At 40.1% G+C, this 26,133-nt stretch overlaps 2 protein-coding genes across 9 annotated transcripts in view; one reads left to right on the forward strand and one right to left on the reverse strand.

Annotated features, from left to right (window-relative positions):
• Positions 1-15,064, forward strand: part of zgc:113516 (uncharacterized protein LOC541449 homolog) — a 35,710-nt gene extending 20,646 nt beyond the window's left edge. For 2 of the 3 annotated variants that reach the window (XM_056386279.1, XM_056386281.1), the window contains exons 7-8: positions 391-464; positions 7,797-8,113. In XM_056386279.1, the coding sequence (XP_056242254.1) occupies positions 391-464; positions 7,797-7,866 (144 nt within the window). In that variant the 3' untranslated portion in view covers positions 7,867-8,113. Of the gene's footprint in view, positions 1-390; positions 465-7,796; positions 8,114-14,538 lie in introns of those variants that run through there. The other variant, XM_056386280.1, reaches the window with a different exon arrangement.
• Positions 15,065-17,392: 2,328 nt separating this feature from the next.
• Positions 17,393-26,133, reverse strand: part of LOC130176085 (transcription factor SOX-6-like) — a 118,561-nt gene continuing 109,820 nt past the window's right edge. For all 6 annotated transcript variants that reach the window (XM_056386951.1, XM_056386955.1, XM_056386953.1 and 3 more), the window contains 3 exons: positions 25,559-25,729; positions 23,543-23,756; positions 17,393-20,575 (listed from right to left, as the gene is read on the reverse strand). In XM_056386951.1, coding sequence (XP_056242926.1) covers positions 20,227-20,575; positions 23,543-23,756; positions 25,559-25,729 — 734 coding nt within the window. In that variant the 3' untranslated portion in view covers positions 17,393-20,226. The remainder of the gene's footprint in view (positions 20,576-23,542; positions 23,757-25,558; positions 25,730-26,133) is intronic.

Below are 26,133 nucleotides of genomic sequence, written 5' to 3' on the forward strand. Positions count from 1 at the left end.
TATAGTGAATGATACTGTATGTCATGTATTATCATCTCTAAATGGTATCGGTAATTACAGACAGATGTAAGTTTAATATACAAAAGTTTGGTTGGCCTACAACATAGTCTTTGAGACAAATGCAAAAAGTGTTGCAACCGTCCCCAGTCCTAATCCAGTATACCCAGTATAAAGTCTGGCCTTGCTCTTGTTATGTTCTATAGCGCTTTATTATTATATTATTTTATATATATATTCGATTATTTTTTCAAATCAAATTCTACTTTGACTCAGTGTTGGATTATCTCAAGCAAATGTGTCAAATCTTGACAATATGCTTTGAAATCTAGTCAAACTGGCTAAATTAACTTCCTACTCTGGTGCTTTAAAGTTTTCTATCTTCTCCTTCAGGCGTCCAACTTCTTCTGGGGTCTCTGGGCCATCCTGCAGTCTCGCTTTTCATCCATCGACTTTGACTTCCAAAGGTTAGTACCTCTGACAGAAGCAGCTTAAAGGTCCCACGAAAACAGAAAAAGCAGGAGATTTTTCCATGTGGTTACGTTGTGTCCACAGTTGGCAGCGAGTGTGTGTCTGCGTCACTTCGCATGAACATTTGTCCTCACTTGCTGAAGCTGTATGACTGTGACGTTTTGTCCATCGACAGATAGACAGGTTACAAATTGCTACTATTCAAATGGACATCGTCTGACATAAGCAGCACCTTCACATTAACACCACCTCAACAGTTATTTAATGTAAAAACACATGAAACCGCAAAGAAAATTGTAACTCATTGGACCACCTTATTACAGCACTTAACATCATCATACGTCACTTAAATAAACACAAGTGGAAAAACACATCCTGAGCATTGAATTCAAGCTCTCAGCGTTTTATTTCAGTGTTTAGACAAACAGGATCTTCATTAGGATCGCCTGACGAAGAATTTGCTGGCAGAGAAATTGCAATAAAAGATTGGGGACTTGAGCCCAGCGTGTGGAAATATTTCTTTTTTTTTTTTTTTTTTTCCAGCGGTGCTTCAAGACTTTGTGTATCCAGAATCTGGCATAAAACAGGCAGGACAAGCTCACTGCTCCTACTCCTCTTGTCACTACTAAATACAGACAAAATGTTTACACATGAAATTCTCTGCTTTTCTTCACTCTTAAACCGTTTCAGCGAAAAAAAAAAAAAGATGAAAGGCCGAGCTTTCAAAAAGACTTTCAAGAAAATTAATTTCTTTTATTTCTAAACATATTATAATCCACACAGGGGCTAGTTGTCTTTAAACAGGTCCAGGAGACATTCCTTACTACCAGCAACCAGACAATAAAGTTCAGGAGGGCAAAATGTTTCCCTCCACCCCCACTTTTCCCTCCTTTCTCCCTCCCCTGTGTGCCCCACACCCGCCACAGTGGTGATCGTGATCCTAATCACTATTGACATACGGCACCCTCCCCTCTGTGTGGCTTTTCTCTGCCCACTTGCTAGATCAGCGACAGGGCCCCCGCCTCATTTCGATCTGGACCTCGGAGGAAATGTGATCCAGAGGGGTGCCGAGGCACAGAGGCACTATTGTTCCCGTGCCGTCGGTCCTCCCTTACATATACGTCTCTCATCCCTGGCTGGGCCACGCTCGCCTGCTAGACGTCTGCTCCTCTAAGCTGCCGGCTGAGGTTGTCCTAAAGTGCAGGGTGAGGGTCGGGTTACGTTTCTTCAACTGGAGGGTTAAACTGAAATGAGCTCTGAGAGCAACCGTAACCACGGGGAACCAGGTCTGTCCCTGTAATACATACACACACACACACACACACACACACACATATATATATATATATATATATATATAGAGAGAGAGAGAGAGAGAGAGAGAGAGAGAGAGAGAGAGAGAGAGAGAGACACACACACACATATATATGTAGAGAGACACACACATGTTTTACGCTATTTAAACGAACGATAAGGACAGATTCATGAGAAGACAAAAGCGAGGACAAACTTGAGTGTTGCCATCTGCACAGTCTCTTTCTTTGCAGCATGAATGATGAAAGCACACACACACACACACACACACACACACATTTATATATATATATACAGTACACACATACATACAAATACAAGGTAATTTTTCTCCAACTCAAGCTGAACTGTGTCTGCCAGTGTGGTGCTTGTCAGTGAAGCTAGGTCTTAGTTTTAGTTTTAACATTTTATGCATCTGTTCTGCGACATTTACTCCTGGTGTCCGCACCACTCCGCAGTTTTCGAGCCCCTAAAACAGAGACTCTTGGAAACGCTGCTGACCCTGTTTTAGTATAAAAGTCTAGATGGGCAGAAACTAAGACTTTTGGGAACGATGATACAGAGTTAAAACAGTCGTCTGGACGGAGATCGTTTTCGGTTTAAAATGCCATTTTAAAATGTAAAAGTATCAGTGTAGATATAGCCTTAGCATATTAGCATTAGCGTACAATATCAATCGCCACCAGAGCATTGAGACTGGAACATGAAACCAAAAGATTTAACATTTGATTTAATGAATAAAAGCAGCTTTAACTTTAATTTACCTGTCAGAATCACATCCTTTCTCTTAACTTAACCATGAGGTTTTACATCCCTTCTCCACACTGCACTGCTGCTTTATTCTTTGATGATAAAAAAAAAATTCAGTTGAGGGAAGAGATAATAAGTTAGAGTTAAAACATTGTGTGTGAGTGTGTGTGTGTGTGTGTGTGTGTGCGCGTGTGTTTCCTCCCACTGTTATCCCCCTGAGCCAAATCTCCGCCGACTTCCCATCGAGTGACAGGCGTCGCCCGGGCCTTGTGCTTTAACCAGGGCCAGATGTAGATGTGACAATAGGGAGCCACAAGGGGAATGCAAAGCCGCCCTCCCTCCACCGTGTGTATTTACTTTCCTTATATGATTTTATTCATGTGTTGAAAGTGTCTGCGAGTCAGTGGTTTAGATTTGTGGACGTGTTGGCAAGGCGAGCCGTTATTTGACAAAGACATTATTATGAGGAAATGAATGAGGAGGAGGCCCACTGTTTGGAATAGCCTGACTGCAAAATTGGGGGGAATTGTGCACAAAAGCACATTGTGAAAGGGAATACCTGCTTTGGAGGGAGTTCATTTTCCTCTCCTTCTGCTAAATAGAAAAACATCTCAGTTTCATCTCTGATGATGATAAACGTTGAGCACGCTAGTTTTAGGTGTCGGCCTTAATAAAAACAGGGATGAATGGGATTGTCTGTGAAGGCTGCTGTTCTTCTAAATGGGTGTACTCACATGTAATTTCACTTATGCAGGGTGTGGAGGGGACAGGTAATTAGATTAACAGTGCAAAATGCTTTGAACAGAGTTTTTTTTTTGTAGAAGCTTACATTGAAACTCTTTTGACTTTTTATTTTAAATAACTAAATGTCCACTCAACGATTTTGAGATTTATCAAGTGGTGTTCAATTATTTTGCATCCTGTTAGTTTAAAAGTGTCATTTTAATGTGAGTGAGGACTTATTTTTTAGAATAAGAGCATCATCTTACTGACTGATAGTTAGTGGGACATGTATTTGAAATCAGTTGACAGGACTCTGTATATTGATGTCTGTATGCACGCCAACACTTCAATAGAAATTGTGTCTGTTCTTTAAAGTATCTGGCACAAATATAGACTAGATCAAATCTGGAGAACTCATACAGTCAATACAGTGACAAACCAGGTCATCTTTCAGAAATCAAAAAACCTCATGAAGTGTTTTTGGCTTCCTGATCCAAGTCCTTTAATACTGGGTATGTGTTCATCCCAAAACCAATCCAATATATTTATTAAATATGTATCTGATACAATGAATTAACAGCTTTGGTACTTGATCCAAATACAGAAGGTCCCAGTCTATATAGTGTTATTTTTTGTGGTACGAGACATGATGAGTGAAATAAACATCAACACCATGACTGAGTGTTTCCACCTTGAACTGCAGTGAACCAATGAGTCAGTGTCTCATAAAAACAGATTCAAATGTTTCATACGTCACAAACCTAAGGAACCAGTCAACTTGTGGGGGCGGGGCTAAATAAACCTGAAACCTTGTCAGTACAGAGAGAGAGAGTTAGCATTAGCACAAGCGCTAACACTGTTTCAGCCACTGCCAGTTACAAGCTAACAAACAACATAAACAAATAAAAGATGCTAACTACGCTAACCGCTCTGATCCGTCTGCTAGTCTCTGGTTCTGGTCTCTCTGATGTTTCCTCCTCTAACTGTCTTGATGCTCTCTGTTCTTTCACCTGTCCACCTGGAGCAAGCAGGTGGTGGGCGGGGCTCAAGGCCTGATCCAGATTTCTCAATGAGGAAGTAAGAGTAATGCTTCCAGTTTTTTTTTTTTTTTTTTCACTTTTTATGTGTGAAAAACATTTTGAACAAAACATTATTCATAGCAGAGGATTTTTATTTTTGTTGCATAGTTTAAAAAGTCTATGTGTAAGTTTAAAAAAGCTTTAATACTATAAAGTTGATAAGTTTCAATTACCGAGTGTTTGCCGGCTGAGTGTTTAGGACACTGCTCTTTGCTAACAACAATGAGGAGAGATACTGTAAAATATTTAATAATGGATTTGATCAGTACAAATCTGCATTTTGTCTGAAGTCAGAGTCATGCGAAACAACCAGTGTGGCTGCATCATTTTTCACATTCACACACTCTAATTTTCACTCACATAGGCAGTGAAATACAGTAAGTAAAGGCTCCACTTTTAATTCAGTTTATTTATTCTGATCCATGATTCTGTCTTTTGCCTAATAATTAACAGAAACTGAATCTGGAAGATCGTCATCGTCATCGTCAAATGTGATGTTCACAGCTGAACAGCTGCCATAGATGCAGTCACAGCCCAACAGGTGTTTTGTTTGTCCAATCAAGAGGAGAGAAGGCTTCATGAGAGAAAACTGTCAATCATCCTCTGTAGCACACGCTTTACTTAAAATCATGTCTGTCCAGAGAAAACGTTTGCCAAGCCACAATGAGAGAAGTGAAAATTGCATACAGGTTCTGCTGTCAGGATTTCTATCCCCCCAAATCTTATTGTATAGAAACATAATATCTAGGAGACAGGGTTAAAGTTGGATACATACTATATATACCACCTACCTCTTTCAACGAGCTACTGGTGTGTATTGTATATCTAAAGATGACCCACAAGTGAAGCAAAGAAACTACAAGAAAGAAAGAACTCTTGCAAAGAGCAGACGACAGAACCCAGAGATACAGGTAAGGAAGAGCTTGATGGAATACAAGTAACTAAAAGGCATGTGCCTGAATTATCTTTTTGTCTCACCGGCAATAAGTGATAGAAAACTGATTCTGCGTCGAGGAGCTCAACGAAAAGCACTGATTAAAGGACAAATTCCTCTCTTTTCCTCCCATTTTCTGTGCCTTTGAAACTTCACTTAATTTCAAAGGGTAGAATATAATGGCCAAGGGCAACAGCGTACTCAGACATCAGATTTATTGAAGCTTTCGATAATATGGTTTGAAAAAATACAAAACCACTTTTGTCACAGTTAAGTTCTGAAATGGCTTTGGCACAGCTTTCAGACTCAGAGCTTTATTTAACGGGGAATTGATGCTATATTATGCAAGTTTTCAAAACAAAAACACATTGCACACCTTGAGCTATAAGCAGGGCCCGCTGTGCGACCTGGGGTGAGCACTAGAAAAACACATTATCACTTTAGCGCAGTGAATGTTCTGAAAGCTCCAGGGGAACTTCATCGCGAGATATGTGAAAGACATTTTCAAGTAGTTTAAAGAACTGCTTCAAACATGACACACATATACCATATTTAACATTTTTATTGTTATATTTTCCACATTTGTGAAGTATTGAGACACCTGTCATTATGCACATTAAGCACTGCTCTAATTTCACACATGAAAAGATCAGGTTACTCCAACTCTGATGTTGTGTGATGCTCTGGAGAAGCGTTTTCAAGTCTGAGAAAATGACCCCTGATGATGTCATAGTGATGTCATCCAGGTCATCTCAGCTCATGCTTTACACTTCAAGATTTCTTATTACAAGTTACAGCATAATCCTGACTTAATGACGAGTGCAATACTAAATCGTAGGAATACACCTTTAAATAAAGTTTCCTGCTAATTTAAAAAAAAAAATGTATGCATCTCCGTCGGCAACGGCCACGGACAGAGGTCGTATGTTTTTGGGTTGTCTGTCCAGAATGTCTCAGTAACACCTTGAGGGAGTTTCTCAAAATTTAGTACAATCATTTGTTTGGACTCGAGGGTGAACTGATAAAATTTTGGTGGTCAAAGGTCAAAGGTCAAGGTCAGCGAGGACTAGCCTCTACATATGGGGCGCCTGCTCAACCCACTGCGCCACTCGACGCCCCTAAAATATCATGTTTTAAGAGTGTCCACAAAGCCCTGTAGTGAGCAGTACACACGTGTTGTTTTCAGTATTAAATCAACTGGTATGTAAATTCGAACATTATTATTTGAATTGGCTGTTTTGCAGTGTTGTTGGACTTCACTGCAACGAGCCGTTTGGCGACACTGTCTACTCACGTTATACGACAGTTTACAGTTTATGTTTTACGATGCACGTCAGAAATGATCATTTAAAAGGAAATGTGGATGGTGCTTAATCAGTTCAATCAGTTATCAGTAGTAACTCTTAAGACCTGGTCATTGAAAAGAAAATCAAATGAAACGTCCGACACAATGGACACAACAGACAAGGTACAGCGACTTGATGCAAGTGCTGATGATGAAAACTTTGTCCCAGCTGACACTTTTCCACACGAGTTCACCACAGCACTGCTGAAGCTGTAGGTTATTGGTCTTGTTGATGTTGGGAAGTTAGATGTTCTGTGAGTCCTTGGTCTGACAGAGCCACTGCACCAGAGGAAACTTTACAAACAAAACAAAAGTGCCAATTTGAAATGTTCTGCTTTGTCCTTTAATCCAATAAGATTTTGCTTAATGATCTTAATTTACTGTGTACAGACATGGACAAGTTAGTTGTGTTGCAGACTTGATTTTCCAGCATGAGCATGTAATTTTATTTGTTTAAATGTGGACTCAGAGCTGTAATGTGTATGGAATATTGTGTATAAACAACAGTTTAAGTTATTTCATACATTTGTGTGATATTTGAAGTAACTAACTAAATGGGATATTTGTTGTTACGTTTAATGTACACTCATCCTTTGATAATCAAATTCCTACTGTATCAAGTGACAAGAGAGTGGTTTTAGAAAGTCAATCATTTTTATATTTTAATTAACTATGCAAAGTGTATAAAAATCCATATAAGTAGAGTCTGGACATTCATCTTGGGTCTTGGGTTCGGTTTGTGAATGTTTCATGAATCCACCTTCATTAAACTCAATATGATTTTCGAGTCTGGTCACTTTTCAGAGGAATTCATTGCATCCTTGTCCGTTTATCTATTGATCTATCCATTTTTTCCTTATACCTGCCTGAGTTTAACACAGCACACACTGCACTCTAAAAGATGAAACACCTTTTTACTATTATCAACATAGTTGCTGGCATAAGGGGCAGGTCAGCTGAGGATAGATTTATGTATTTGTATTGTGTTTGTATGAATTTAAAACCTATAGAAAAAAGACTAGAATGTCAGACAGGAATGTTATAGCATATGCAATAAAAGTCCAGGGTCAGATTTGAAGCCAGTACTTTGTTATCATAGAGCAGGAGACTTGAAATGCTGCCATTTTACAAAATTGTCTGTGTTCCCCTGACGACTGTCTTCTGCCCTCTGCTCTCCTCCCAGATACGCCACAGCACGACTCAACTTCTACTTTGAGAAGAAAGAGGAATATTTTGGCCTGACAATGAACTAGAGCCAGAGGACAAAGGACCAACGTGTTTTAAATGAGAGGTATCCTCATCTGCTCCGTGTATCCAAGAAGAGTTCTGACTGATGTGACCGTGTCCTTCCTTGTTGCACTGAACAATATCGTCTGTGGATGGAAGGCACAGAATAAGCTTATAAAAGTGCTCCCCATTGTTTGTTATTTCAGGCTGAAGTGTGAGTTAATATGTTTTGCTATCACTGTGATTTCTAAAATATTTGTTTTACCACAGTCACTATGCCGATAAGCTTATTTGGCAAATTGAGATGAGACTGACGCCAGAAACACATTAATTGTTCCCACATTTAGCCGGGTCGCATAAAGCCACAAAAACTGAGCCTGATCATAAAACCCGTAAGAGAGTTATTTGCAGGCTTATTCAGTGCGTACGGCAGTTCTGATGGAAAACAAGTTTTCATTTCAACTTATTTACTGCACCGAGTAGTGCGTTATTTTAAATCTGTCTCTTTCCTTAGGACATGTTAAGCTGCTTTGTCGGCACCTCACGGATGTTCATCAAGCACTAAATAGCTTATTTGTGTCAAAATAGTGTATAAAGACAGTATTTAATTCTGATTTTACATAAATCATGTCACAAATTTGTCCTTACGTTAGTAAATTGTGAAATGCTTCACCTATTTGTCCACATTATAAAAGTGCTTCAGCCCAAAAGTCACTGTAAAAAGCGTCTTTGCTCCCTGACCGACCGAAAGTGCTGTTACTACACCTCCAACAGACTCTTTCTGAATGGGTCATTTTGATTTGAATATAAGTAACTTTCCTTTTCTTTAAATACCATAGTCTACCTAACAGTGGGGACACACTACACTGATGTCCTTACCACACGCTTCCTTGTTGCAGGTCATTAACTTGTCTGAAATGTTCACTGAGTCAGTGAGTGTGTTACAATTCAGATCAATGTATGATACAAGAAGACGATCTACATTACATCTACTGTAATAAAAGAATATGATGGTTGGTTGGCAAGACGTGTAGGAAGGACTTCTACACTGGAAAACATCAAACAGGAATTTATTGGAATCAAATAATCTTTATTAACTTTACATAAATATATAAGTTTCATTAAGTGAATTCAACTTAAAACAGGATCTAGTTTTATTTTCAGACCACTTCAGAACTTACAAACATGAATTCACCTGACTGTAATTCTTCTTACATGAACGGATGAGTTGAATGAATGAACTATGAACACACATGATGGGAACTTGCTCTGTGTTACATGTATATATATATACATACATATACAATACATGCTGAGAGAAGTTATGGTTGTTTCCGTTCAGTCAGAATGTTTATAATGTAAGAAGGTCACTGGGAGCAGCCTCGCATGTTGTGTTTGAGCTTGTTTTCTCAAGTTGAATGAACTCACCTTGGTTGGTTTTCCATTTTCACAACTTAAAGATTTTGAACAAATTATTTAACTTTAAATGAAGTCAGAAACATTTTGAAGTTGAACCAGCTGAACAGGATTTACAGGCCAGCAGGTCGCAGCAGACGTTTAGACTTGTCACATGAGAACTAGCACAGGTGACAGTAATGACACTGATTGGTTGATTGGCTCGGTTCCATTAGGTTCAGTGAGGTATGAGAAGCCGGTCCGCTGGGCCCAGAGAGGAAATACATACTGTACATGCTGCGGCCGCAACTAATACAGTTTAACTGTATAAATACTTTCCTGCTAGACGCGTCACAGTATTTGTCATGAACAGGGTCTGCAGCGACAGTTAGTCAGTTTAATACTATTCTGATCCCGCCCTCATCATTTGGGACGTTTCAAGTTCAAGATCATGTGAATCATGAGTCCGTGATTCAGTGTCAACAGTGTGAATAATGAAACCCAGCAGAGCTGCGGCTGGTGGAGGCTTCATCACTCTAAAGTTCCTCAGTGAACAAAGACACGGACCACCAGCAGGATTTTGATCAGCTGATGCCAATATATTCAGCATCATGTGACTGATGTTGTAACTAAATGAATACAATGCTCCATTTGTTACTGAAATGCAGTTAGTATTGATTAAGTCGTTCATCGTTTAAATAAAACAGTTGCAAAGGAACAGACAGGCCATTAGGAATTATGGACAAAGAATTTTGCAAATTAGGAACCTCATCTGCACCCACTCCAGCCACCCACCCACCCACTCACCCTTAGCTGTGATACCAACATGGTCAATTATTAAAATATTAAATAATACACTATGTAAGATGCTCCACTGCAAATATTTTGATTGCCAAGTTTGTAACAAATAAATAACTGAACAAGTAAACAGCTCAGTCTCTGTATCATCTATCTCACCTGTTGCCTCTCCCACAGAGAGGAGGGGCTGAGTGACTCGATGCTCTACAATAAACCAACATTTCACCATTTTGAAATATCAAAAAAACTGAAAATCAAAATGTGGCAGGCTGCCACAAATAAATCAGTGTACAGGGAAACACCGCACGTTCAGCGATGCTTCATTTTTCTTTTTTCAGCCAGAAATTTGGACAGACTTTTCTGTTTTTTTTGAGCCACTGATTATTGGTGACTCAGCATTTTGACTCAGTTTACTTAGTTTAGTGTGTCTGCACATCTGACCAATGGATATTTATCATATGTAAATACAAATAAATTGTATTGTCGGTGCTATAAGTCAGTCAGTAAATTGTCATCTGTACTCTTTGACAACATGATGTTTTTATGTTATAGACAGACTCGGTGTGTCCCTGAACCCTCTATTGTCCACATGTAACCTGACAGGACCTCAGCAGCCTGAGCTTCGTTACATCACTGCAGTGTGTAGAATGAAAGCTATTGTCAGCTGCTCCAGCTGCCGGCTAACAGTGACTTTTTAACAACTGACAGCCGTATGTCACGTGTTTAGATATGTGATGTCAAGGCTTTGATAAGACTGCAGCTTTCTAATGTCATAATGTGATGCGTATGCGATGATATCTGTGATGTCATCTTGCTGCTTTTCAACTCCTCTTCAAACACAGAGGTCAAAAATACGATAAAGTGCTCTTCTTTTGAAACAATAACAAAATGGGCACCGCAGGAAAAACCTTCTCACCTTTTTTTATGCTTCAATCAAACCTACATAAAAAGTAAAGTGATTATAAATCAACAAAACAATGTGAGGAGACAGCAGTGAGCGCTGTAATTGGTGGTTCCACATATATCAAATGTATCTTTTTACTCAGTGATCTGAGGCTACAATGATCTTCAATGCCGTGTTTGAGAGTGGCTCCTGATCAAAGGTGTTTCAGCCCTTTCTCATGTGGGTAATGTGGCTACTGCAACCTGTAATCAATAGGTGTGCATGCTTCCATATGAGGCACAACTGCAGGGGACACTAGTTCAGTTAAAGTATTATGATCCGTGCATTACAACCCTGTCTACGACGACTTATATTTACACACAACTAATTTGTTTTACTGTACGCAATGGAGGGGGAACTGTAACGCCACCTGGGTTCTGTTCACTGGCGATGGGTTTGTTGCAGTGCAGGAGAAAGTGTGGCGTTACACTGCAGCGAAAACTCGTAGGGAGGGAGGCGGGGTGGATGGCAGAGAGTACAAAGCTCGTTAGCTCGACAGTCTAATCCTTCAAATCAGTGTCGACTTTTTCGGTCTCCTACCAAGACCGTGACCTTTCTCAAAACTTAACCAAGTGCTTTGGTTTGCCGAACCTTGTGATATATTCGTCATAACCACAATGTTTCCAGAACCTTAACCAAGTGCTTTGAGTTGCCTAAACGTAATCATGAAGCCCTTAATCAGGCTTTAGTTGCCAGGAGTGGATTCTGTAGGGAAAACAAATGGAGACAAAACTTGACAAAACTCACCACACGGTCCAAGGTTTAGTAGCGGTTCCGCAGCTTTTGATCATGTCACATGGCCACACACCAACAACCGTACAGAGCATCATTAAATCCGTCTCGCAAAAACCCCTTTTAAGTTTAACCTTTCAAACCTTTTATACATGCTCCGACCTGTAGGACTTGGGCCTTGGTGGTGCTACTGTAGGTGTGTTTTGGTCTGTACCTCAATCTTCACACAACCGTGACAAATTGTGCATTGTTTGAAAACTCGCAGTCTCCTGATTCTATCTGTGCAAAGCATTTTAGCATTTTCCACATGTCACTGCAACAGAACTGGTTCAGACTTGTGGCTATGGCTCCAAAGTGTTTTGTTACTACAGGCTTTATATTCCCTCTTTTATGCTAAAGTTTATAGACTGGATAAAAAAAAAAACATATATTTCAACTTTATAGCATATTTGTTCCTCTGTAAATTTCTTTCAGTATCTCTTCTTCACATTCAGAGTTTTTGGTTGTGAAATTAAAAAAAGAAAGAAACTTTTCAAAGGAGACCAGTGTTATGACTGTAAACGAAAAGGCTGAAGAACAGTGACTTTTTTTATTTTTGGATACATTATTTTTGGGCTTTTATACAAAATGGTGGTTTCTGTTTAAAGAATAAGGAGTTTCCCAAAAGCACTGTCATAGAGGACTAGATTTTATTGTAGTTTAATGAGTCCGACCCACCCACAGGAGCATCTCAAGAAGTTCTTTAACCTGCAGGATGAATCTCAAACTGCACGTTTAGTTTAAGTTCTTATAATTTTTGTTAGAGAGCTGACATTAAAACGCTCTAAACCGCATGTGCATGCAATCACACTGAAGTGCTGCTTTGGGAGATGCATGCAGACATTTAAGAATTTAAGAGTTTATATAGATTTATTTGTAGGAAATACTCTTAACTACTTAGATCAATTGTTATTGGGAAACATTCATTACATTCACTACCAATATATTTTTTTTACATCAAAATTTAGAAAATATGTGATGCTGTGAAACTCCGGTCCATCAATCCACCATCATCCCAGCCTCCACACCTTTACTTTCTGCATGGCTACGTAAAGGGGAACACTACTACTTGCATTTGCAGTGAACCTCTGCTTTCAAAGTATAAATCCTGTTTATAATTCCTAGAGAAACTGTGTCAGTAAAGGTCGAGGTTAAAACCCTTGGAGAAAAGGAGGAAGTGAATACCTCTACTGAGATGAAAACATCAAAAGATTGAAATTGTAATATATTGAAATATATTATATATGAAGGACGGTAAGATGGTGCAGTGATTAGCAGCGTCGCCTCACAGCAAGAAGGTCCTTGGTTCGCACCTTAGTTCAGTCTGGGCCTATGTATCTGTGTGGACCGGTTTCCCTCCAGGTACTCCGGCTTGGTACGGCTCATGGATGGAAGAAATGTTACTCTACATTTTCATTAGATGTGAAACTCTCTGTTGTTTTAATCCAAGGTTGTTGAGCTTGTCTTCTAAACTGGTAGCAGGGAGAGCTTCGTACCTTTTTAACCGGTGAACAATGAGTTGATGTGCAGTCAGTGAAACAAACACATCGGACTATGCAAAATGGATTCAACATGCTCAGAAACGTCTGAGTCCCCTCCTCTGCATAACTGTGTCTAGTGTCTTTATTTCTGAGGAGAGCACAAAAGAGAATGTGATTGTAAAATCACTAGAGAGGATGACTGCAGGTCAAATGAGGGGAGGACTGGCAACAATGGCGTTCTTTACCTCCCCGTGTTCGCACACAGTTCCACTGATCAAGGCTACAGCAGCGTCTTTGAGTCAAACAATCCAGCTGCTTTCAAAGTGGCATTTTTCGTTAAACATATAATATTTAATTAGCGGACTAATGCACTTAAAACGACCCAAGGACTTATCCTCAAAAAGGAAAAATTGGCCTTTTGTCCGTTGCCCATTTTCCTGAATAAGTGCTGTAGATTTTTTTTCAGTTCTAACTGCATTAAAAAAAGAAGTATAGGCCTTTATGCAATGTTTCAAAGACATGGAAACACAGACATAGCTAAAGCAACTCCTTTCAAAGGGATTTTTTTTGTATGATTTTCTTTTATTCAGGTAATGCATTCAGCTTTTTTGTTATTGTTGAAGGCCTCCCAAGGCTGCTGACCTTTGGATTTCTAATAAGCCCCCCTCCCAATTTATAATTGTTTTCATTAGCTAAAAATTGTCCAACAATGTATTCAAGGGAAGATTTTACAATACAACTAATGCACGGTACATGTTTTCCTAAAATGAGATTGATTTGCTTTATCAGGATGAGTATATTCGGAGAAATCTTTTTTGTTTGCATGCATTGTGTAATTGAAGGGGTGCACACAAAGCCGTACTTAAAACACATGCTTTGTCCATCCACCCATTAGCTTAAGAGACAAACAACCATGCTGGCATTAACACCTACAGGCATAAACTCCACACAGACCAGCAGTCAGGTTCAAACCCAGAACCTTAACCACTGCCCATCTGTGCCGCCTACACACACTTTATATTCTAGTGTCATATTAAGTCCTACTCCCTTTTCCATATATATATATATATATATATATATATATATATATATATATATATATATATATATATATATATGTATATATAGGTATCTGAAGCAACAAGTTGAAGCAAGTGCTGACATTGTCTTTATGGCAATGTCAGTCTGTTTGTCTGTCAATCCATAATTGTGGTTCAGACTGTAATATCTCAATTATTATTTATTTGATCTTTTTGTTTATTTTTTAACTTCATATTTTCATTTGTTTTTATTTATTTGATTTTTTGCAGATCTTCATGGTCCCCAGAGGATGAATCCTACTGACTTGGGTGATTCCCTGACTTCTTCTGTAGTACCACCATGAGGTTGGCATTTGTAGTTTTGGGTAAAATTTATTTTAATGAATTTTATATACAGTATATACACATTCATGTTCCCCTCAGGATGAATTGTAATACCGTGGTGATCCCTTGTCTTCATCATCTAGTATCGTCATCATCAGATTAAAATTTCAATTTCTAAATACATGGAAAATTAGAGAAAGACATCACCAACCCCCCCAGCTGTCGGCCTTTGGTCGTTCCCCAGCAAAGATCTACCAGAGAACAGATGTTTGGTAGAGTATATGAATCCGGTGTGAACAAACAGAAGAAGAACATTAGATTAATAGACACTGCAAACTGAAACAAACCACTGCAAAAATGCTATTTATATTTACATTTTTGTTGAGAAAAAAAACATGTCTGACCTCAAATGACCTGAATTTTTGTATGAACTTTGTTTTTATTCCACGTGATTAAACTTGCATTGAGTTGAAATCCACTGAAAACAGTTTCACTCTCAATTAAATGTTGACATCTAGACGACTTTGTACCTACAAAATCACACAAACACTGCTCACTGAAACAGGATCAACTCAGCGGAAGTGCAGGGGTCAATTATCCCCCTTTTGATTCAAAAGCATTTGAATGATTAAGCATCATGAGCTCTTAGCTCAAAGAGGACGGCAGCGCGTTGCAGCACCGTGACCATTCTGTGCGCTTTAATGAGTAGTGGAGCCTCCATGATCATAAACATGGTGGCTTTGATGCCTCATTGAAAGAGCCTCTCCAACACGTCTGAAGGGGGCTCCTCCTTTGTAATAACAATTTATAATTCTCTTGATCTAAAGGCCCGATCAGTGAGGAGGGGAAAAAAGACAAGAAAGGATTTTGTTCTTTCTACTCTTCAAGATGGTTTTTAAAAATCAAAAAGTGAATTTGCCTAGGGGGTCCATCCAAGACCAGGCTTTCATGAAGAAACCATGTCATTATACCTCATCACCCCCCCCCCCCCACACACACACACACCCCCCCCGCCCTCCTCAACCTGACGAGAAAGAAAGGTAAATTCAAAGCCTGTGTAATTACCGCTCAGTTTATCACTATGTCAATTTCTCCCTCACTTGAGAAGAACAATTAGCAGGATAACAAGGCGAGCTGTCACTCTGTACTCCCACATATCCAGGTTTATACCTCTCTTCTCTTCTCGGTCGTCTGGTCTCAGCGATGATGTGTTCGGTAACTGCAGTTTCCTGGTTGATAAACAACACAACTCATCCGTTCACATGAAAAGGATCATTGGATCTTCTTTAAAGTTCCCTCCTCTCAAAAGTGTGCTGCTTCCTGACACCTCACACGGGTGTTTGAACTTCACTGAGCAGATTGATGTTGGCCTGTGTGCACAGTTTGACGCTAGAAGGCTGTTTTCACGCTCATCTGCTGCGGGGGGAAAACTTTCTCTGAGCGATGATTTTGTGACATCACAACGAGTTTGGAAGCCAAATCACGGTCCAACAGACACCTTACAAAAGTGAGACGTGGAAACTTCTAGTTCCTCCTCTGGTGTAATGTAAGTACACTTTCTGAAAGAGTAAATGTAATTTTTCACATTTTTAACGAGGTAATTTAACTTTTTTTGTGTAGTATTTTTGTGTGTTAACACATATCTGAAGGGAACTAAACCAAACTGTGTGGAACCCTCCTCATTAGGACAATTCAAGAGTGCATCAGCTGAATTACCACAGAAAACTACAGTCTTCTGCTTGTTTTTTTTACAGACTTGTTTTCAGACCCCACCCAGCTCTCACACTCCATGAATACAACAATTATTTTCATATATGACATGAGGTCCACTTGACTAATCTCTTTACATGTAGCTACCAGTAGCTTTAACAACTGGGAAAACTGAATGGAAAGTGAGGATTACGTCAGTTTCCTTTGGGGCTTAATGAAGTTTGTATGTATATATCATATATATATATATATATGAATGTGTGTATCATGCTATGCAACCATGACTGCACTATGATGAACTACACAATCCTTTGTTAAGGTGGTGAAAGCTTTGCACAAGCAAGCACACACAGAAACAATCTGTCAACTTGCAAACAGCTAAATGTTCATCCTGCAGAAAGGAAAAAGGAAATGTAAATTATGATGACTTATTTAACGAGATTAGCATGGCAACAGCACAAGTATGATTTCAAACACCCCTCCCAACCAAGAGCTATAGCACAGCGCGCACACACACACACACACACACACACACACACGAATGCACACAAAGGAGTGTGTGACAAACTTGCCGGCGCCCCTCGCAGGGTGACGCTACAGTTGATTTGGGAATTACAATTAGATTTATGATGTGGCTGCATATGGCTGCGCTCTCTGTTTCCCTCTCTGAAATGCTGGGATTGGCTGCAGCGAGTACCGGCGCCGTGGCGTATACACCACAGCACAGTCAGAATGTGTGGCGTTACCTCACACAACACATACACACACACACACACACACACAATGGAACAATAGGCCACATTTACTGTAATGGGCCACCAAAATATAAAGACGGAGTGGAATAGCTCTACTTTGGAAACAGAAAGCCTTGTGTTGGAAATTATTAGATCCCTGGAAAGTAAGCACACTATTCGAGAGTAATGGAAATAAAAATTCATGCAGCACTACCTGAATCTTGTGCAGAGGGCTTTCACACGCAGAACACAATAGGTACGAGTGCTTCTCTGCAAATATAGTTGTGCAAAATATTCAACTCTCAGTCAAAGAAACACTTGAAAAACAAGGATGAAGTGACAGGTTTGCAAAGAAATTCTCAAGTCAACTTTTTATTTATTTATTTATTTGAATTTTTTTTTTGATTGTCTTTCTCACCAAGTTTTATTGACACTTTTTAGAGCCAAAGCTGGCTAATAAATACAATGAAATGTTAAAACGCACAATTGAATTTCAAATACAATACTCATCACAAAAATGTGTATGACCAGAAAACGTGTGTTCTGCTTCTGCAGGTCACAACTGACAAAGAGCATGAGGTTACCTTTTTTTTTTTAAAGAGGTCAGAGGTGATGTGACCCCTTCAGGCGGCGCTAGAGCTGCAGCAACGAAAAGTTTTTTTTGCTTAAATAAATGAAATGCTTCTAAAGAAATGGCAATTTACTGGTGCCTGGCATGTACGAGGCCTCCTCAACTTTTGACTGTTCTAATTTATAATGTTGAAAATCAAACAACAACTTCACATTAGTCAATACTAAAAAAAAAACAAAAAAACATAGAATTTATATCCAGTGCTTAGGATGTGTATGACACTAACAGAAATGTCTATGCATGAGGCTTTTTCCCATAATGCAAGCAGAAAAACCAATGTTCAGTCCCAGCTTGTGAAGCTTTTCCAAGTAAAAAAAAAAAAAATTGCCAGATATGGTCACGAAGAGAAGGCATGGGAAACAACTAAAACAGAGCACCCAGAAACCACCTGAGGTCACAGGTGTTGAAAATGGAAACATGTTCAAACTGCGGAGATTGTGGTGAAAAGAGACAAAGAAAAAAAAAAAAAAATGACGTGTGTTCAGAGAAAGAATGTGACATCTGAGTAAAACAGAGGAAAAAAGCGTGCACACGCCCAGCGCGGTGCTGACCACCGGCTGCTCCGAGACCAAAAGAGGAACATCTCGCTTCAGACTATGGAAAAACTTGTGTGTGCTCTAAACCGGGGTTTGGTTGTGACTGAGATGCTGAGTGAGAATTATGCACCTTTTTTTTTTTTCCTCCATTCTTCTCTAAATAATTTACTCGTCTGTAAAATATACATGCAACGTAGAAAAGGTACCCTTTTTGAAATAACAGACCTATTAAACCCACCTTTTTTTTTTTGCAACTATATAAATTCTTCTTTAAAACACAAGTTTTGTGTAACTTTCCCCACGTGATGCTGAGAAGACATTTAAAAATATTAACAAGCTAACAAAAATAGTAACATTTTGTACATTTTTTGTACCGATTCAAAGCACAATTCAAAATACAGTTAAGGGATCCAGAATATTAGAAACTCTAATCCTACAGTAGGGTCTTCCAGGGGCGGCTCCTTCCCCGCTCATGTGATGCTGATTGAACAGAGCTCAAGGTTCACTTTTAAGACTCGTGAATTATCTCAAGTGTCTCGGAAATTAAGCCAAAAAAATATCTTTACCTTTAGCCTGATTGAAAGTGACAAATGCTAAATGTCGGGGGTTTGGTTCACCGTACTGCGCTGCACTTGCTGCACAATGTGTTAAGTGTTTGGCCTCAAGGAACTGTGGGCAATGTGGTTTATGAAAGCACCAATGCAGTGGAATAGAAGAGCAAACTCCTTCGATGCTGCGATGCTGCTCCTCTAACGGCGTCTGAAAGCCGCAGTGGCTGCCAGAGAGAGACGCAAAATGTGTGTGTGTGTGTGTGTGTGTGTGTGTGTGTGTGTGAGTGAGCGAGTGCGATGAGAACACATCCTCCCTGAGCGCTGCCTGTGATTGGGCCAGGAGGGGAGCCAGCAGTGACCGAGTAAGAACTCATCTCATCAGATAGAAAAAGCTGATTGTATAAGACTTTTTTGCAGCATTGGAAGTTAAGACTACAACATCCCAAGTGAATGTGAATGTAGGTTTGGCACATTTGAAGAAAATCTGTACAATGTCTGGGTACTTACCTACTTACTTAATAATAATAATAATAATAATAATAATAATAATAATAATAATAATAATAATAATAATAATAATAATAATAATAATAATAATGTGATATAAGGGATTTTGCTCCCTTTATTTCATTGACAATCTGAAAAGTCCTACCACTCTTTTTGTATGAAAACAAACAAAACAAAACACATTCACAAGCTGGCACATCATACCTGAGCTGGGATATTTAAAAAAAAAAAAAAAAAAAAAAAATCTAACAGTAATGTAATGTAAGCAGTTTGTCAGAAAAAAAAGATGTAGATGTATTCGTAAGAAACAAAAGTAAGACTATAAGATTACAAGAGCTAGGATTTATATTAAAACTTTTCAAATTTCAAGTTCCGACAGTCCAGAGTTTGTACAGGCAGTGACCTGTCAGAAAAAAGTCTATAGAACAAAAAAACAAAAAGGAAAAAAAAACACAAAAAAGTAAATACATAATGATAAAAACTAAATCACTCTTTAAACATTTAAGACCAAATAGCTGTTGAAGACCAATTCCTGATGCTTCAAAATCCATGCATGCTCTTTACAAACCACACAGCTCCATGTGTTTGTCGCTCATTTGTCCTCTCTCTCCTTCTCTCTTCTAACTCTTGTTCGCTCCGGGTAAGATTGTCAAAGTTGTAGGATACTGAAGATCATTGTCAGCTGGATGTCTGAGTATCTGTTCAGGTTGTGTTCTCGGGTCACATTTTTTTCCCCCATCAGCCCTCTTCTTCAAATGGACGTCCATCAATACACTGTCCCAAGAACTTTCTGAGCATGTCCGCTGAGGTTAAAATCCTGTCTGGGCATGCTCAGTGTGTGACGCAGCATGTCCTGATAGGTCGCCTGAAGGTCTCTGTAATAAACTATGCTTTTAAAAAGTGTTTCTGAGTATAACGAGAGTTTTTCATTTTTCTCTTTTTACAAACTGACACCCTGAGCACACTCAGTTGGCACTGACGGCCTCCCGTGTCTCGTGGTCACTGCTATAGTCTGACTTGGGCTCGTCCTCAAAGTCCTCGTACATGTCCATGTCGTCGTCTCCGTTGGTGGGGTCGCTGGGCAGATCCAGGGCTCCGACCCCACCGCCGTTGCTGCCTCCGCCGATGACGGGCTCGGACTTGACCCCATACGTGCTCTGGATGACGGGGATGGCTGGTTCAGGGCTGGCTGAGTTGCTGGAGCAGTCTGAGGTCAGGTGTGGGGATGGTGTGGCTGTCGTTGCCATGGTAATTGCGCCTGGGTAAACTCCTACCCCACCCGGGCTGTTGCCGAGAGCAATCGGTGGCTGAGGCCTGAGAAACAAGGGAAGGAGAAAAGGAAGGAAGAGAAAGAAGAAGGTGTTAAACAGAGGTTTATTTACAACAATAAACAACATTAAAGAAGCTGTGGTGAACGTGGTTTCTTGCTGGGAGTTGGTGATTATCGCTTGACAAGAGCTTCAGCCATCGATGCGTTTACAAGACGAGGTAATATAATAATAATTCGTCCTCTGAGCAGCACTTTGTCTTCAGGGCAGACTGGAGACTACAGTGAGTCGCTATCGGAAATGTGACAAAGCTAGCTGGTTAGCATGCTAACTTCAGTAGAAGAAAAGACGTGATAGAGACAATAGTTAACGCTGGTGTTTGTTTCCACCGCTGGAAACAGCTGTTGGTGAGTAAAGGCATAGAGTTTGATGCTGGACTCACAATGTTTCTTCTAGACTGGTAAGTAAACAGCTGCCAATGCTAACGTTAGCTATGTAGCGATAGCAAAACTTACAAATAGCTCCTTTAATGTTTGGTTTTAAAAAGTACAGAAATGAGGACACATCCTCAGGGGACATGAATGTCTGAACGGTTCATGGCAATCCATCTGATAGTTCAGATACTTCAGTTTGACTGTAACGCTGTTAGCATTGCTAAAGAGATAAAAGAAGATAAACACACTGCATAGAAATAGAAAAATACCAAAGGTCACAGTAACAGTTCACACATCAACTGCTGATGATGTTACGCGGCTGACAGCTTTTGACTGATCCGATACTGATTCATTTTAACCTTTGAACAAACTGCTTTGAACAAAACATTAATTCTGAGGCCACTTAAGATAACAGCAGCGCTTCTCATCCTGGGGCATGTCCTAACACGCAGCGCTCCCTGCCAGCTCGCAGCAGCGTCGGCTAAATAACTTGTTAAGATACAGATGGAATGAGGGTAAACGTACATCACTCAAACAGGCCCTCTGGCTCCTCAAATGAGCCACATAAAGCAGGAAAATTGCTGTCACTTTTCTCACCTAACAGTTTTCCCTCCTCTGTCTCCTGAAACAATTACCGCTGTCCTCCCTGACGGACTCATTTTCACATTAAACTCTTTAAAACAACAGCGGCCTAGTTATATGGAATGTGCCAGAAACTGCTTGTGTACTAGCTTCCAGAAGCTATTTGATTTAACTTTGATTGAAAGTCCAGGCCTGAAGAATCATACCCCTTTTTTCTTTTTTTTTGCATTTGCTTGACCACACACAGTAAATGTGGCATTTAGCTCGTGACGTCTGCCTCGCTCTTGTTCCCTCTCAAACATCTGCTTACATTTCATATTCCACTATGTCTGTCTGTGTCCAATTTCACTGCCCGCAAGCGCCCCGCATTGTCCTAATTTAATAAATGACAAGCTATTAAAAATCGCTCCTATTCAAAGCCGTGGCCTCTGGTAAATCCATCTCAAACACAGGCCACTGAGATGGCTTTAAACACATCCATGGCTGGTTCCTATTAAGACAATGCCACTGTTTTTCCCCTCGCTGACTACACTCTAAAAAATATAATGCTCTTCAGCGAATGTTTAAAGGGTTTTGCAGATAGAACCACAAAAGGCTCCGAGAAGAAATCGTTCTTTAAGGGTCCATAAACCCTGATGGTCACTCCACAAACCTCTAGCTAATGGATGTAGTTAAGAATATTTTATATTCATACTGACACACTAATAAAAAAAGATCTGACATAAAAGTGCAAAGACACAATGCAATTACTTGTGAAATATCTGAACGACAAAGCAAAAAACTAAATAAAAATACATTTGTTTTTTTACTTATCGGTGCTTTAATTTCTCCAAAAGTACACATATTCAGGCCGAGGCGGCTGGCAGGATGGCATGCTTATTAAAAAACACCTGAACTGAAAGGTCACAGGTGCAGCAGTGGTCTATGATCCAAGGCTTGTGGCGGTCAATGCACAAAGACTTCTGGGAAATGAGCTTCATTCCCTCTGACAGCGGCGGACAGTCCGTCAGGACAACTGAGACACTTCCTGGTGACCTGAGTGTCAACAGCCAGCTAAACCAGCAATAATATGACAAGCAGCAATGAGTTGACGGACATCTTGCATCACCCCACCTGTGTGTGATGCTACCTCACTGAACTGCTGCTGCTGCAGTGTGTCCACACTGTTACTGCTGCTCCTGTCAGCCCTGTCTGTCTACACTGAGTTTGCTTTTGATATGACCATCAATAATAATAATAATACTTATTCATTGTTGATGAGCGGTCGAGCTCAGTAAGCACTTGATTCACAGGATTTTGTTTACTCTCGTTCAGAGAGAGAGAGAGAGAGAGAGAGAAAGATAGAGATAGAGATTATAAATATATGTAAATATAAATATTTAAATATTTCCGCTATGACTATATGTCATAGATGTGGCCTCCACTTTCTCGTGTAATAACATGCAATTATGGAAATGGTAAAAAATAAATATAATTATAATTATTATTAGTGAGCATTTATTTTCATATTTATTGAACATAAAATGATTGTATTTTGTAATGTGGATCATTTTCCTCCCACTTGAACATAGTGACCAAATGTATAACTAGTCTGGTACTTTAGCCTACAGAATTAGTGTTCTGATGGTTTGAATGATGGTGGCCTGGGATAGAGTCAAATTCCTGCCTGAGTTATTGTTTCAGGGTCCTGCCTTCTGAGGTAAAGCAGAGATGGAGAAAGTGCGCTGGACCAGGTACTTCTGTGATGTTGAGAAAAGTTGAGAATGAAAACAATGTTCCCAGAAGGAAAGAAATGGGCTGAATGAGTGTGTGATTTCCAGGGATTTAAATCATTATTACACATTGAGTCCATTTCAAGGTCGTGCCTATGTAAAACAGTCTAATTTAAAATTCAATTTTAAAACCACACAAAGGAATAAACAGCGGCTTTCGTTTAAACCAATCCGAGCACTTATATAAAAAGCTGAGTGACGTTCAGGGACAGCGGTGGCACTCACCCCACAAAGAACTGCCTCATCTCCTGACGTCGTGACCGCATCATCTGCTTGTACTCTCCGATGCGCAGCTTCTTGCCGTCGATGATGCAGGTCCTCTTGGGCCGCGGCTTGTACTTGTAGTTGGGATATTTCTCCAAGTGGATCTTGCTCAGGCGGGCCTGCTCCTCGTAGTACGGCTGCTTCTCCTGGTTGGTCATGGCTTTCCAGCGAGAGCCTGGAGCAAAGGATTTGAGACTTTAGTTTTGTTTCAGTTTTACTTTGTCAAAAAAACATATATGTATGTTAAGAAATAAAGACTATGGGTTTGACAGAAATCGGAGACAAAAAAAGGAACTTCCTCACATTTAGGGAGCGATGAAAACTGGTTTGGCATGCTTTTCTAAACGGTTTCAGTGACACATGAGTTCGTGGTAAAATAGATGAAATGGGCAATGAGTCCCTGATCCAACAGGACTAACATGCTGTCATTTCAGCTGCACATTATTTCAGTCATTCAAAAGAGGCACACAGCCCTGGTCTATACATAAACCTTCAGCGTTTCTGGTGGTTTCTTTAAGTTTGAATATCATCATGTGAACAGACACCATTGAGTCTTTAACCAAGGAAAATCAGGAGTGGATTACACTCTGCTCCCTCTTGGCTCAAGAAGAATGACACATTGTGGACTTATTATTTTCCTCGGTAAGAGGACCTTCTGAAGAAGTGGACAGGGCCATTACTGCAGGAATGCAGCCCATCTGCGAAGCACTCTGACAACTGATTATACACACTCGCCTCGCTCCTCTGTTTATCAAGGTTTATCACAAACTAGTCTGGTACTTTTGTGACACAGGAAACAGAGAGGAGGTTTTTTCAAAGCCTGCCACCCACTCCCCTGAGTCCAGCTGTGTTATTACATTGGGAAGACGTGCATTGTACACATGCAGCTATGTACACATACAAAATTGTGCACTTTGAGCTCTGCTTTTTGTTCCAGTGTCACAGCCACAGATGCTTGATAAATATCTGGAGAATTATCGCTTAGTGCTTCCTGCCAAAAGGTTGTCAGTTGACATATTAAACAACTTTTTCACTATGATGAAGGAGTTTAAATATCTCATTTCAATTCAAACTTCTGTCATAGTTGGATTTTGCAGCCTACGAATCTGAACACAAACCTTCCCTTTATCGGAGCCCATTCAAAGCTCCGAGTCAATGAGACAGACCCACCTCAGAAAAAGCAATTTGTTAATGTTGCTCAGGAGGAGCATTTACATTCAGCCACCCTCAAGCTCACTGGAGCCCTGCGCCGGACAGTGGAGGGTCTTAAGAATGTTTCACGAACAACCGTTACGCTCAGCGCCGTGTGAATGGCTATCTGTGTCGAGGAGGTTAGTATCAACATGGCTGCTTTTTAACTGAATGCATCCATCACACTGGTCAGGCTGACACAGTGGAGCTCTGTGTGTGGAGTGTTCCAGGTTGAGAAACACTAGTCCTTCTTATAGTCTGCAGAAGACTGGTAAGAAACCCTGTGAACTGTAGGAAATAGTGGCAGAGGGTAAGCTAATAAGCAGAGAGGCCGACCTTTAAAGGAAGGTGCAGTGTCTGTTAATGAGATGATGGAAGCTTGCAAAACTGCACCCATTAATTGTGAGTGAGCATCTGTAAGATGTACAGCGTATAAGTCTCATTGTTTTTTATCTGGTTTTCACAAAACAACAACCCAAAAACTGATTTTCATTGAGATTTTGTCCCAGTCCATCCAAAAGGTGATGGGTTCATGCTGGGAAAAGAAATTCTAATGATCTGCTGATTATGTGTTCGTGATCTTCTAGTAAGTAAAAAAAATTTTAATTTTAATAACCAAAAGCAAAACACTGAATAATGTTGTCACGCTAACTCCATATGAGCTTAACCTTCAAGAGAATCCTCCAAAACCTGAACATTAATGTAATGGGATTCAAAGCTTTCCTGCCTGGGGTTTGTGGCTCAGGTTAAACGTTGAATGCTGAACACAGCTCTGTGAAATCTCACCCAGGATCTTGCTGATGTTGGAGTTGTGCATGTCGGGGAAGGTCTGCAGGATCTTCCTCCTCTCGTCTTTGGCCCACACCATGAAGGCGTTCATGGGCCTCTTGATGTGCGGCTCGTTGCTGTTCCTGCCCCGCGCCTCCCTGAACACTCGCGCCTCCGTGATATTACTCCCTGTGTGACACAAAGGAATGACACTTCCTGTAGTATGTTGACACGCTCATCGTTCATACTTTCACACTTTAAACGCACAGCGCAGCACTGATAAGGACTAGTCCTGTGTCTTTCTTCACTCCCGAGGCCCCTTTTCTCCTTCTCGTAAGAGGATGTATAACAAAGGTCTGATGGGGGTCTTGCCGTGATGCCCTCAACATGCTCACACAAACAGATAGTATCTCAGTGCCTATGCTCCTGTGTTTACTCCTCTGACTCTAAACTAAACCCTGATGAGCACTCCTCAACCCCTCATTGCCTGTAAACAGTGGTGCTTTATGAGAAACAGGTGGGTTGAGGAAACACAAAGTCAGTGTCCTTCCACTAAATTCAGACACAGTGAATGTATTTAAGCAATTTCGTGT

The sequence above is a fragment of the Seriola aureovittata genome, chromosome 10, assembly GCF_021018895.1.
Source record: "Seriola aureovittata isolate HTS-2021-v1 ecotype China chromosome 10, ASM2101889v1, whole genome shotgun sequence".
Taxonomy (NCBI): Eukaryota; Metazoa; Chordata; class Actinopteri; order Carangiformes; family Carangidae; genus Seriola; species Seriola aureovittata.